The sequence below is a fragment of the Photinus pyralis genome, unplaced genomic scaffold (assembly GCF_008802855.1).
Source record: "Photinus pyralis isolate 1611_PpyrPB1 unplaced genomic scaffold, Ppyr1.3 Ppyr1.4_LG1, whole genome shotgun sequence".
Taxonomy (NCBI): domain Eukaryota; kingdom Metazoa; phylum Arthropoda; class Insecta; order Coleoptera; family Lampyridae; genus Photinus; species Photinus pyralis.
The window spans coordinates 61,068,093-61,081,690 of NW_022170249.1; the positions used below are offsets into that span (position 1 = coordinate 61,068,093).

A 13,598-nucleotide genomic window follows, 5' to 3' on the forward strand; every position below is an offset into this window, starting at 1 on the left:
TTGGGCAACATTACAAGTATAGACCAATAATATTGCAATCGATAGTTCTTTGTTCATTTCTTCACGCACGTTCATAATCCTTTATCGATGGAAAGAAATATTGATCAAAGATAGGATAGGAAAGACTTCCAATTTGGTTTAATTGCATCAAGCCAGACTCGACCTAAAAGTAGCAAAAATGTCTACTTTAAAATTTCGTTATATTTATGGGTTTTTACGGCCTCAAGAAGTTCTTCGAAAACTTGTCCTCTATGGAGTACTAATATGGATTTAGAAAATTGAAAGTCGAATGTTGAATTTTCATTTCCAAGTATATCATAATAATAATAATAATAATAATAATAATAATAATAAAGTTTATTGTGTTTAGGTAATCAACAAGAATTACATACACTCGTCATCAAACATATTTCAAAATTGTAACCTATAGCATCAAACTAAAATCGAAATTTATAAATTCATCCGTGGAGTAAAAGGCTTGAGCTAAAAGAACATTTTTAATACAGCGATTAAATTCTCGGTTGGATAGTGCTTTGACGGTATCAGGTAAACAATTGAAAAACTTTAGTGCCATATATTCAAAACCTTTTTGAGTTTTGTTGAGCCTCAATAAAGGGAGACGAACATTGCTTTTGTAATCATCATGTATCAAAAGCAATACCAGTTCCGAGATTTGCTTCCAATTCGACCTCAAATGTAGGAAGCGCCTGAAACAATACTTACAATATAAAATTAGCTTTGACTATATTACTTTGACAAATACCTAGTAATTTATTGAGTGAATAATAAAGGTTTCGAGACGTTTCGTATTATTTTTTATAAATGAAGGTGCAATATTCATTAGAAATCCAAACATCAGCGTCATTTTAAAATGTATAAATGGTATAACGAGGAGTGAAACAGATCAAATAACCAGTGATTTGATAAAACGTATATAGGTAGTCACGGACGTAGGTATTTCGCCACTTTGACATCTATTACCTAAGCAGAGTGAAAGGTGCGACTTTTCACAGTTGTCGTCGGAAATATTAACTACATTGTTTTATTAGGTGTAAAGCGACTTTGTGCACGGTAAAAAATCTCATCGTGTAAATTATTTAGTGTTCCGTGTAGAAATTTTAGTGTTAATATGTAGAGTTTAGTTGACTATTCAATTCATCTAACATTTGTCACATTTCGACCAGTGAAATGTCGACATTTCAAATTGTTGAGCCAATGGGAACGAATTATAGTGACAATTCAACTCATGTATAAAAAATCGCATAAGCCGCAGTGAAATTGTCACTTTGACAGCGGCAAAAGTTACCTGCAACTTTTCCAGCGACAAATGCACTAGTGGTTTTTTCACTTATTCATTTTGGAACCAATTATCGCATTATCCTTTCCCATATGACTAGTTTGACGTCTGTCAGTAATTGATTAGTTATGCGAATTTCTTGTTCGTTAAATTGTCCTGCTGAATTACACTCGAGGTTTGTATTTAAACCGAGTAAATTTGTGTTGTTGCAATTCAAATCTGTTGCCTTTTAGCAATTGAACTCGAAAAACTGTCAACCTAAAAATGCTCCACCTGCGGGGTCGCATTTTTATTAGTTGACAGTTTTTCTCGTCTAATTGCTAGGCAACAAATTTTCATTACCTAAACAACCCAAATTTACTCGGTAAAATACAAACCTCTTGTGCAATTATAAGTGATAATTTCACGTGTGGTATTTCAGCGATAATTTCACGTGTGGTATTTCAGCGACAATTCAATGCGATTATTCAATGACATTTGTCAAACTTCCACCAGTGAAATGTCGCGAAATTTTGTCGTATTAACCGGAACATTCTTCTTAGTTTGTTAATCAATTTCGACAACCGACTTATCACCACATCTTTTAATTTAATCACTCATAACGAATTAGCTTGGAGCACAAAAGTTCGAATAGAATCAATAGCAAAATGAAAAGCAACTTCCATAATTTATTTTGACGTTTATTGTTGTCATGGAAATACATTCGCGTGGGTAATTATGCTTAATTTTTCTTTTGATTCATTGAATAGTCCTCCGAATACCATTCGTAGTCGAAGTATTTGTAGATTATTTTTGAGCTGCTGCTCCACTCATGCTAGTTACGCTTTTTAATACCACTCGCACAAGCGCTCGTGGTATTAATCAGCGTAACTAGCATTCGTGACAGCACCTCAAAAATATTCGACAATACTTCGACTACTTATGGTATAGGGTTTTCGCTATAAAAAGCGTTGCACGTCATTGATTTGATGACATCAACAATACACGGCATTGCCAAATATTTCTAAGGTATGCTGATATATTAGGTAATCTTTTATTAAGGAAACACTTTTAGGTTATGTTTCTACCATCCAGATTCCAGAGGAACTAGAAAATTCAGAGATCATTTTTTGGGCTCCCTGTGTGAAACCAACCTACTGTGCATCAATAAAACCCATTCCTACTGTGCTGTGACGGGTTCAAGGAAAGTGCAGTCCACTAAGTGTAGTACTATTAGCATTTTGTTTATAACGTATCGCTGCCGTTGTGAGCAGAAAGATGAGGAATGTCGGCATTGCGGCATTATGTAAATGTTTCGGTAGTTATAAACCATTGCATAGGCCATCAGCAAATAAATATCAAGTTAATGCTTGCTTGAAATCTTGACTGATTTTACGTTATTTGACCAACTCTTGCTGTAGTGGAATTTGAGACTAGTAAGTTCAACAGAGACAAAAACACAAGAAATTTTTTGAACTAAGTACATAAAATGATAATTAACATAAACTGATATGATCGTAAAAAGGTGAAAGATACTTTTCAGACTACGTAACATTCCATTTTGTTAACATAAAACAAAATAAATTTTAATACACAGTTCTCGTGACTTAGGTAATTGCAGTTTTAATTATTGTCCAGTTAATCGTCATCACTCAACTATCATTTTCACCCAGTTTATAATAATTGGGGCCATTTCTGCAATATCCAATTGTTTTTCGCGTTCATACCATTCCTTTATTAACTTTTCGGTGTGATTAATTGAATTTTTCCACATTTCTGAGGTTACAATCGCAAGTGCAAGTTTATTGTGTAACGAATCTTGAAAATCTGCTTTTCTCCACGAGTTGTTCGGATTTTGTGTCAATAAGGTGCTGTGGTAAGAAGCATTGTCCAATACGATAACACTTGGTTCTTCTAAATTTACTAATAATTGTTTTTCAAACTAATGTAAAAAGTTTTCACGATTCATTTCTCCGTGGTAATCGCCAGTACTTTTAGATGCAAATACAAGATCTGCGATATCAAAGCTTCGTTTTGTTTAAAAGCTCGGGAAATTCTGCTGACCGTAGAAATGTTTAAATGTAATGCTGCCGCAACGCGCTGAAGGTAATCACAATTAGTAGAAGTAGTCAGAAGTAATTGAAACCATTCTTACCTCTCGAACACCTAATGGTAATAAGGAACCCCCATTATCTCGTTCCTGTTCAAAATATTGAATTAAAGAGTCAAGGAGTTCCTTCACTTTACTGGTCAAATGTTTCGGCATTGTGGCGAGTACAAATGCAAATAACAGTAAAATGTACACAAACAGCAATTTTGTTCTGAACAGAACACATTTTTTTGCACTAAGAGTGAAGATGAATAATAACAACAACCACAAGAATAACCGAAAACTTTCACACGCAAAAACCGAACAAAAGTGTCAAATGTCAACAAATATTACAAATAACGTTTGGCAACATTGTAAAAAAAATTCCGAATCTGTCAACTTATTCTCCCAAAAAGTAACTAAATAATAATGAATATAAATCCGTCAAATCTTGATTTAAATTGGCATGCCATTTTCTTCTGTTGATGACGTGCAACGATATTTATAGCGAAAATCCTATATTATATATGACTATTTTATTTCACACGAAAGCAGAATTTCGGTGATATTTTCACTAACTCCAATTCACTGTATTACTGTAGCACGAAAGTGAGTGGATATGCAATAAATTACGTTTAAAAAAATTCCCATTTTATAGTGCAAAAGTTATGTACGAAGGCGCTGAAAGGACAAGCGTGAAGTAAATTATATCTGAAATTTCCAGATACCAATTGGAAATTTCCAGGTGCTTAATGGAAATTCCCCGATTTCTAAATGGAAGTTTCCGGAAAATCTTTGCCCAGAGAACGCTCCGTATCACTTTAGTTACTTCAGAGCGTTGGTACCAAGTAGTTAGTTCGAGTGAGAGGTGCAATTTGATTATTAATAAAAATGATATTATGAATGCCAAAAGTGACAGAGGACTAGACCTTCTAATCACATACTACTTTCGTCTTGGTCTTCAGCAAAACGAAATAGTACTTTTCCTTCGGAGACATCACCAGATATCAATCAGTACTCGATCCTTGCGAAGATACTTACGGAGACTAGAATTGTATCGAAGGTCTCGCTACTCGGATTTACAAGACGTTTATTCTTTTATCGAAAATGAAATTCAAACATCGTCGGAATTACACGGATACAGATGGATGCATTTAAAGTGCATTCAGGCTGGGTTTTGAGTAAAACGAGAAACAGTGCGTTTGATATTAAAACTAAGAGATCCTGTTGATGTATCAAAGTTAGTTAGTTCTATAAGAACTCGAAAAAGGCTACGTCGCAGGCAGTACTCAAATTCTGGACCAAACTATCTATGGCATGTTGATTCATATGATAAATTAAAGCCTTTCGGAATTTGTATAAATGGATGCATAGATGGCTTCTCACGAAAAATTGTTTGGTTGAAAGCCTCTTCGACCAAAAATAACCAAAAGTCATCGCAAATTATTTTATTGGAGCTGTTGAAGAATTGGGAGGGTGCCCGAAAACTGTGCGAACTGACATGGGTACTGAAAATCGTTACATAGAGGCCATGCAAATATTCCTTTGCCAAGAGAACGAACATGCTCGCTCAAATATGCCACCATTCATATATGGTACCAGCCAGTCAAATCAGAGAATTGAATGTTGGTGGTCCATGCTTAGGAAACCTAACTCGCAGTATTGGATGAACCTTTTCCAAAAACTAAAAGAAGATGCACTTTATTCTGGCAGTTTCTTGGATAAATCACTCATCCAATACTGTTTTATGGATATTATTCAGGTCAGTATTGTTTAATAAAAATATTTTTTTATAAAATCTACAACAATATTTCAGAGAGAACTTGATTTAGTAGTTCAAGAATGGGGCGCGCATCGTATAACCAAATCAAAGAACAGTATATCTCCAAGCGGGCGACCAATTGTTATGTATAACTTACCAGAATTATATGGAAGTGAAGATAATCTGGTGAGAGTATTTTCTGCTTCGATTTTGTCTTGTAAAGAAGAGTGCTTAAGTTTGAAAAGTTCTTGTGATGAGGACGTTAACGATTTGTGCAACATAATTTTGAGCGAATTAGATATGAGTAAACCTCATGATCCATATGACGCCGTAAATCTTTATGTTAAGTTGCGAACAGAAATATTGGACTTACTATAAGATCAAAATCTTAGAAACACTGAAAGCTCGCCTGAGTGAAATATGGATCATTATTTTCAAGCATTTTTTCACAATACTGTATTGTAAATTAGATTATTATTATTTGACTTATCCTAAATATAATGCAAACGTTAATCAAGGAAAGAGGAGAAAACCCAAATAAAGAATAATTGAAAATAAAACGAACTCTATTTTAATCGCTTATCGCTTAGGCATAACTTAAAACAGGAAAATAAAAATTTCATAAACACAAATAATTGCAGTCGTTGTTTACACAAAATCCATTACCCACATGTTGGAATTCAAAAGATTATTTAGTTCAAAACGGAACTCCGGAAAGTTATCATATTCAAGAGGTAGTTCTAACACACATGCGCAAGTATGTGCCACTGGCACTCTCATAAGACCACTCCTCCTAACAAAAGTCACTTCTATCTGATTACTTGTAAAAACATCCGCTCCAGTGCAAAACCTCAAAAAGTGTCTTAGAGTCTTAATGTCAGACTCTCTCAGAAATTTCTTCAAGAAGCTGAAAATCCTATCTTCTTCAGCAGAGAGGGGCTTATTTCCATGGTTAAGTATAGACAGAACTTTTTTCGGCGTGACTTTCCTCTCGGTGTAAATATTATGCAGTTCGCTACCGGAAACCATATTCTTTAAAACCGCATGCCAACAATCGATGACAAACTTTGGCTTTTGAATGAGTTCCTTATGCGCGAGATCATCAATTAATTGACCGATATTGTCATTATTTGGCAGTACTTTACATTCGAAAGTACTCTAAAAACACCATCGGAATCATATCCTGTTTCTTCCACTCCATTGGGCAATATCATTTGAATTTTGACGGACACGTCTTTATCTATGTTCACAAAAGCCCCTATTAGTTCTTCAAAAGCCTGCCCTCTGTGAATTAGTAACGTGATGGAAGGTGCTTCTGATTGCTGAGAGGGTTCAGCATGACTAACATTTACTGCATTTACATCAAAGGCCTGTAGAGGATCAAACTCATCTTCGAAAATAATCACGGGCATTTCTGTGTTATCAAGAAAATTATTATTCTCGATCTCATTGAATTCAACTACTTCAATACTTGCAGAAGTTGATTCACCATTATTTCTAACTGTAGTAGCATTTTCGCTGAGCCGAATTGTGGGAACGGTTTCATTGTTTTGAACTACATTAGTAGTTTCGTTACTTTGAACGGTAGTAGCTGTTTTTTGTTTAGTTGCTAAATACACTCTCAAGCGGGCCAAACCCGTCCTGTGGAACAGTTCTTCCACTTCCACATCTTCTTCTATATTGCGCAACCTGAAATCCAGCAAGTTTGTGGAAAAACTGTCTATATTTCCTTTTGGGGATTCCCCATTTGGAAAAAATAGTTCAATGCCTGCGAAAAAAATTGACATAAGACATAACTAAACCTTTGTTCATTTTTTAGTTACCTTTTTGAATTAAATCACCTTTTACAGCTGATCTTGTCATCTGAACTTTTCGTTGACCGCCTCCTTTATTTATTGATTTATAATAATAATAATAATAATAATATTGCCTTTATTGTTCCAAAAAAAAGAAAACAAAGATTTATTGCAGTACATTAAGGGCGAAGTTCAGCACTGCGGCAATGCCACAGTCTGCTCTTCCACTTAACCCCATTACTACATGTATTACTAGAGAGAAAAAAAAAAGTATTCAACTAAACAAAAAAAAAAATAAATAAAGAAGAGGTACATACTTTAAAATCTCATTAGCTCTTAATGCGCCAACAAATCATTATTTTGCATTATTTACCCATTGATTGCTAGGCCACCTTTCATTAACGAAAGCAACTTCGGTTTGAAGCAACTTAATGACATATTTTTCAGAATATCCGGTAGCTGATTATAAACTTTTGCTATGTTGTAAGTGAACGATCAATACACATTTGACATGGGAATATTTGTCACCATTCAAACTAACCATTCAGCCAATTTCAACCTGCCTTGTTGCTTTTTTTCCGCTACCGAAGTTTAATTTTTTCGTTTTTGGTTGTTTTTCTTTATCGTCGCTGCTAAGGTAGTATTTAGAATTAACTTTCTTCCGCAGTCTTTCCAAAACTACTAATTTTTTGTTAGGTATTTCTTTTCTATTCCGTTTCCCGCAGAATTCCTTAACCCTGCAGTACTCGCGTGAAGATTTGTTACGTGAGCGGTCGCGTGGGATACATTTGTGTCCCATAATAACTAACAGGCTTAAATGAAAAGTTAATTGATATTTTGGTACAAAGTAAAGATGTGTGTGTCATATTTTTATTAAGAACCATTCAAACGAGAAATAAAATTAAGAAAGACAATTCAAAAATTTAAAGAAACCCAATTATTCGTCTTCTTTTTCTTCGCATTTTAAGCACACTATAGGCGAATCATTTTGATGATCTTTGCAAATCCAATTATTGCAAATGGAGCAGTAGTCTCTGGTCCTTTTGTCTCTTTTGCGAGGACATATGTAGCACCGACCATTTCCTGTTCGGGCCTTCTTTGACGGTGATGCAATGTTGTTTGCAGAAGTAGATGATTCTTCCAAACGTTCGGTTACAAGCAAACAGCATCGTTCCCTCAACTGTGTTGAAATATTGGGAATGCCAGATCGTTTCCTAATTTGCGGTTTCATAAGATCCAAAGCTAAGGTGCGTAAAAAATCGCGTCGTTTGTGAGTTAGGTTTGAGTTGTTCATTTGGAATAATACTAATGCATTAATTGCTGCTATATTCATATCAAAAAATATAGTAAGAGGCCATCTCCTACTATTTCTAGCAACATTGTACGAGGCACACATCTGGTCGACAACATCAACTCCAAACTTGGTGTGATTGTAATCCACTACCATCGTTGGTTTGCCAGTTTCATGGTCAATACTGTCATCTGCATGGCTTGTAGATAGAACCAGTACATTTTTTTTCTTTCTTGGAACAAACGATACAAGAGTGCACTCATTATGAAACGCGAACTGACTACTCAATGCTGGTCTCTCAGCAGTATTTATAAACTCTGCCGGTATTTCTCGTTTATTTTTCTTGACTGTCCCGAGCATAGTAAGTTTGAATTCATTTTTTAGTTGAACAGCAAGTGGAAAGCTAGAAAACCAATTGTCCATGGTTATATTACGATATGTTCCTCTAATAAAAGAAACAAGTCGCTTGACAACATCCGAAGGGCTGTTAGATAATTGAAAAGGACCGCCTGGTTGAGTTCCAGCGTATATTTCTAGATTCAAGGTATACATGTTACTTGAATCAACTAGAACGAAAACTTTTAGGCCGTATTTCGCTGGCTTTGATGGTATATACTGCCTAAAAGGGCAACGTCCCCTAAAGGCCACCAGTTGTTCATCAATTGTTAGATCGGGTCCAGGCATAATGGATTTCTGGCAGTTTTCTATAAACACCCCAAAAATGTTTCTTATTTCTGCCAACTTATCAATTTCTCTTCGTTCTTGCCGAGTATTGACATCGTCAAATCTCAAGCAGCGTAAAAGAAACCTAAATCGATTATACGACATTGTGCAATATTGGCGTCCATACCGGTACCGTCCGTTCTCCAAAAATCCGTAATATTTTGTCTACCCGATTTACTAACTCCTAGAAGGTATAACATTCCAAATAAAGCCTTTATTTCACATTCTTCAGTCGGCTTCGCATCTCGCTCACGATTGTAGTTAGACTGATTGTTTTGAATGTATAAATTTGTTGACGTAGTTACTGCTTCCACAATATTGCTACTAATAAAGATTTCAAAACATTCTAAAATGGTTTTAGCATGTGCTGCATTGCCTATAGGTCCAGGTTTTCCTTCGAAAATATTATACGCCCTAGTCCTTGTTTTTGGTGAGCAGATTTTCTTCCATTCCGTTATACAGTCCTTTCCAACGTAACGAGGAATCTGATCGTCATCAAACCACCCTATTATTTCTTCGGAATCATTCGGATCTTCTGCATCTTCCTCAGAATCGGTATCGTGGTCGCTGTTTTCACAAAAATCACCTTCATCTTCATTAGGATCCGCTAACCCTAGTATTTCCTCCTCCTCCTCTAACTCATTGTACCATTCCAACCATTGTTTAGATCTGTGCTCATTTTTAACATACTAACAGTAAAAATCCACTCATAAACTAAGCAAAGTATAAATGATAACTTACCAACAAAATGTAATCACACAATGAAATTCGGAGGTCGCACGGGATACGCGTGTATCCCAAGGAAAAATCAGAGGGAAACAACAATAATTTAGAAAAAATACACACCTAAACTTCACCAAAGCATCAAATAAACTGTGAGGAAGGATTACCTAGAAGGCAGTAGGTGACACACCCCCCCTTACGACGCAAGCGCCGTTTACTTGTAAGGCGTATCCCACGCGAGTACCGTAGGGTTAAGTGCCATCCTATCTCCGTAGGCGGGTATGAATCTCTCCAAATCCTCGATTCGCATCATTTCGATAACGCTCGGATCAATCTAAGCAGAAAGAAGAAAGCATCTTAAACAATGGAGACATAAGTCAGTGTTGCTTTCTTTCATCATTCATTATATTATTGACTGCTGTTCGCACTGTAACTTTAGACATGAGCTTACAGTATCAACGTATTAGTTTTCAGTTATTTTCGATCATTTACATAGATCATTCGTTAACAATTGTCAGTCATGCGTACGAATGTACGATGGGTCTCCAATACAGCCCTCTATGCAGAAGCTTTGGAAAAAGCGAGAAGAATAATATGACTAAGGTCCGAATGCACAAAAGTTAATCAAAGCTTAACGGCGCCGTTAACTCGCTTTTTTAATGGAAACAAATGTGTTGCGTCCCCAAACTAGAATAAAATATCCTTTCGTTTTTCCTTTAATGAAAATACCTTGTACATAACCGTTTTGCCTTGCCTGTATATATTCCTATTTGTTACGTGTGCGCGCATGAGCCGCAGAAGCGCAATATGTGTACTCGTCGCGCAGAATTCGTCGGATTCTTCGCTTAGAACTTAGAAGCCATCGACTCAACTTTGTTGAGAAGTCGCCGTTAACCAATGGCCGATTAGCCTTCGTCGTTCGCATATAGATCTCGATCGATCCCCAACGGGTCAAGATGTCGCCGTGCAGTTCGCAACATCGTTCTTAACAAGCAGCACGTCAAAGCACCGCACATCAATAAGAAGACTTCGTTGTAACAAAATCGACAAATTCGACAACTTCGTAGAATAGAGCAATCTCGCCATTGCAACATCGCCTTCGTTGTTAATGGACTTCGAAACAACACGTAAGTTCCTTTGTTTACATTATCCCTTCGTAACTTTACCATATTCTAGTAGCCGTCGTGCCTACGTCAACCATGTTCAATAGAAATTCATTTACTTTGTATTTTTTGATAATAAACACGTTTTTATTATACCTGAATCACAATCTCCGTTTTAAACACTCAAATGCGTGCGAAAAAGGGCCTTTAAAACACACGTGCTTTAAAGTTGCTAAGTAACGAGACTTCAAGTATGACTTTTGAAACTGTCATCTGGATGAAATAAAAAATCCTCTTAGGTCGCTTTCTGTAAATGCAGAACATTTCTTTGGCTTTTGTACTTATCCTTTGGTTGAAGCTTTCACAAACGCGCGTAATTTAGGGTATGCTTCCAAATCTGTTCCACTTTTTAATCGCAGCATTGCTTTAAAGTTTTGAATGAATGCACCAAAATATAGAAGATTTAAATACCTTTGACATTTCCTTCATATATGCCAGCATTATGGATGCATTTAAGACTGTATTCGTAAGTAACTTCCTATTCATCCATGGAAACAACTTTTCATATTCTTTATAATAGGCTTTACTGGAGTTGGATTTTACACCTACCAACGTTTGTTTAGATTTTACAACAATCGATTTAATGGACGGTGTATTATCTTTTTCAACGGAAATAGTTTAATTCACAAAGACGATGATTTTTATAAGCAAACGTCAAGTGACATTTCCATGGCAATCGTGAAATTACGAACACCCAGCCCACTTAATTAGACATGTATTCGAGTATAACGTCAATATGACTTCATTGTATTTCCTATTTTTAAATTATACTGCAGGTATAATAAAAAATACTATAAGATACACGTGTATAATTAGTCTTTAAAGCACTTGCAACGTTAAAGGCACTCCGCTTTGCGTCGTGCCCTTAAACTCGTTGCGCGTGCTTTAAAGACTTGATTATACACTTGTATCTTAATATACTATTATTTATGTGTCTATATTCTTTCATTCCCAGCATAAACAAGGCCTTGGAAGTAATTCATAATTACAGTCCACTTACAATCAAATTCTTTGTTATCGAAGCCCCCTTGTACGGTACAAAATGAGTTAACGGTTCCGTTAAGCTTTGATTAACTTTTGTGCATTCGGCCCTAAGTGGCCGCAGTGCACATTTCTCGTGCCCAATAATAAATAAACAACAGAGAGTACTGTCTAACATGCCCAGAGCCCGTGTCCGGACACTTAATCACGCGACACACAATCATGGGACATTTAAGCAGGGACAGTTAAACACGCCGACACTTAATCAGACGGACATTTTAACATATAGACATTTAAACACTGAGACAAATAATCAGATGGACAAATAAACACATTGCGTTTGAGGTAATAGCAATAGCGCGTTAAGTAACCTACCGAAACATAGCTTAGTGTTATCCAACACTGTAGTAAAACTAAAATATAAAAAAATATATAGAGCTTTATTGAATATTATACATATTATTTATACATGCATACATTATTAAAATACATGAGCAAGGGTTCTTAAATATTCCATTTTATTCGCTGGATCGTAGCTTGCAACTATTCGTTCGACTCTGGTGTTCAGTTCTCTGTACTTCTTCTTCTGAGGAATTCGTTGTCCACTTACGTGCTGCAAATAATATGCGTGTTGTAATGAAATTTCTTTTTGTAGTCCATTCAGAAATCGCCAAATGGTAGGATGACTACATTGAAATAACGATTGCAATCCAGAATGCCAACCTTCTATTGAATTGGTCGTCCTTGCCAATCCCTCTGTGATGGATGTGTGGTGATTCCAATGTTCTGGACTGAAAAGCGGATTCCGACGTCGACCGTTCCGCATTTGCCGTCCGCGAACGTAAGTGAATTCGAAGTAATTCAAAAAATCTTCCGTTCCATCTGTAACATTATTAAAAATACATGGTTATATTTTGTTATTATTAAAGAAACGTCATACATACCAAGTTCTGGAAATTCTTCTGCAACTTGTAAAAATCCATTTTCCACATCATGAAGTGGTAACATCGCTAAGGAAAACAGCATTCTAACAGCTAATGCTAAATCATTTGTATTTTGCTCATAAGCATTTTTTAATCCAAACGATGCAATTTTTTTAAGTCCGGCTTGCTTCAGATGAAAAATACATCCCGATACGTTGACATTCGGAAAGCGTTCATTGCGCCCATTTCGAAGTCAGTGAGAACTGTGGACGGGTCGGTGCCAGGTATTAAATTTTTAATTATGTTCAACAAACGGATGTATGTGGCTGCTGTCTTATCAGGCAAAAGGGCGAGAATTCACGGAAAAGATATACCAGCTAATTGAACGTGAATGCTGATGTATAATTGGAAAAAGAGCTCTGGTACTACTTTAAAGGTCCCATCCGCTTGCCATGATGAATTTGCTTCCAATAAACGGAGAAGATCGGCGTGACCAAGTATTAATTATAATGGATCACCTGGATTAATAAAAGCATTATTATTATTATTATTAATATTCTGTCTTCGTCCTCCCGACCGGAATCATGCAACAAATAATTGCCGTATTCTGGAGGTATTTCAAAATTTTTTGTTCGTGGATTAAGTGCTTGAACGTTTTGTTTTCTGTTAGCACGCTGAAGCGCCTTCTGCAACGTAGGTCTCTTGGGAAGTACGCATTTTACGGTGTCTGGTAAGGTTTCCACGACATTGGCGGCAACTGCTTTTGGAGTTGCACCAACATGTACCCTCAACTCCTTCATTCTTGCAACAGCATTACTAGCTTCAATCTAAGAAAGAAGTAGGCATTATAAGGATCAATGTGTTAAATGAA

The 13,598-nt window shown here is 36.1% G+C and overlaps 3 protein-coding genes across 3 annotated transcripts; 1 reads left to right on the top strand and 2 right to left on the bottom strand.

Annotated features, from left to right (window-relative positions):
* Window positions 1-5,066: 5,066 nt before the first annotated feature.
* LOC116176587 lies at window positions 5,067-5,560 on the top strand. Its single transcript, XM_031495222.1, has 2 exons — window positions 5,067-5,127; window positions 5,182-5,560. The coding sequence occupies exons 1-2, from the start codon at window positions 5,113-5,115 to the stop codon at window positions 5,503-5,505; spliced, it is 339 nt and encodes a 112-aa protein (XP_031351082.1). The 5' UTR covers window positions 5,067-5,112; the 3' UTR covers window positions 5,506-5,560.
* A 2,300-nt stretch (window positions 5,561-7,860) lies between these two features.
* On the bottom strand, window positions 7,861-8,898 carry LOC116165057 (piggyBac transposable element-derived protein 4-like). The gene has a single exon (XM_031479331.1). It carries the CDS (start codon window positions 8,896-8,898, stop codon window positions 7,861-7,863), a length of 1,038 nt encoding a protein of 345 aa, XP_031335191.1.
* Window positions 8,899-12,225: 3,327 nt separating this feature from the next.
* LOC116176531 lies at window positions 12,226-12,853 on the bottom strand. Its single transcript, XM_031495139.1, has 2 exons — window positions 12,749-12,853; window positions 12,226-12,686 (listed from the first exon to the last, which is right to left on the bottom strand). The coding sequence occupies exons 1-2, from the start codon at window positions 12,828-12,830 to the stop codon at window positions 12,286-12,288; spliced, it is 483 nt and encodes a 160-aa protein (XP_031350999.1). The 5' UTR covers window positions 12,831-12,853; the 3' UTR covers window positions 12,226-12,285.
* Window positions 12,854-13,598: the final 745 nt, after the last annotated feature.

Bases quoted from the DNA above. Each gene is read 5' to 3' on its own strand.
- LOC116165057 (XM_031479331.1), bottom strand. From the start codon at position 8,898: ATGCCTGGACCCGATCTAACAATTGATGAACAACTGGTGGCCTTTAGG.
- LOC116176531 (XM_031495139.1), bottom strand. From the start codon at position 12,830: ATGCTGTTTTCCTTAGCGATGTTACCACTTCATGATGTGGAAAATGGA. The intron at 12,687-12,748 runs GTATGTATGACG...ATAATGTTACAG, and splicing joins AGAAGAATTTCCAGAACTTG to ATGGAACGGAAGATTTTTTG.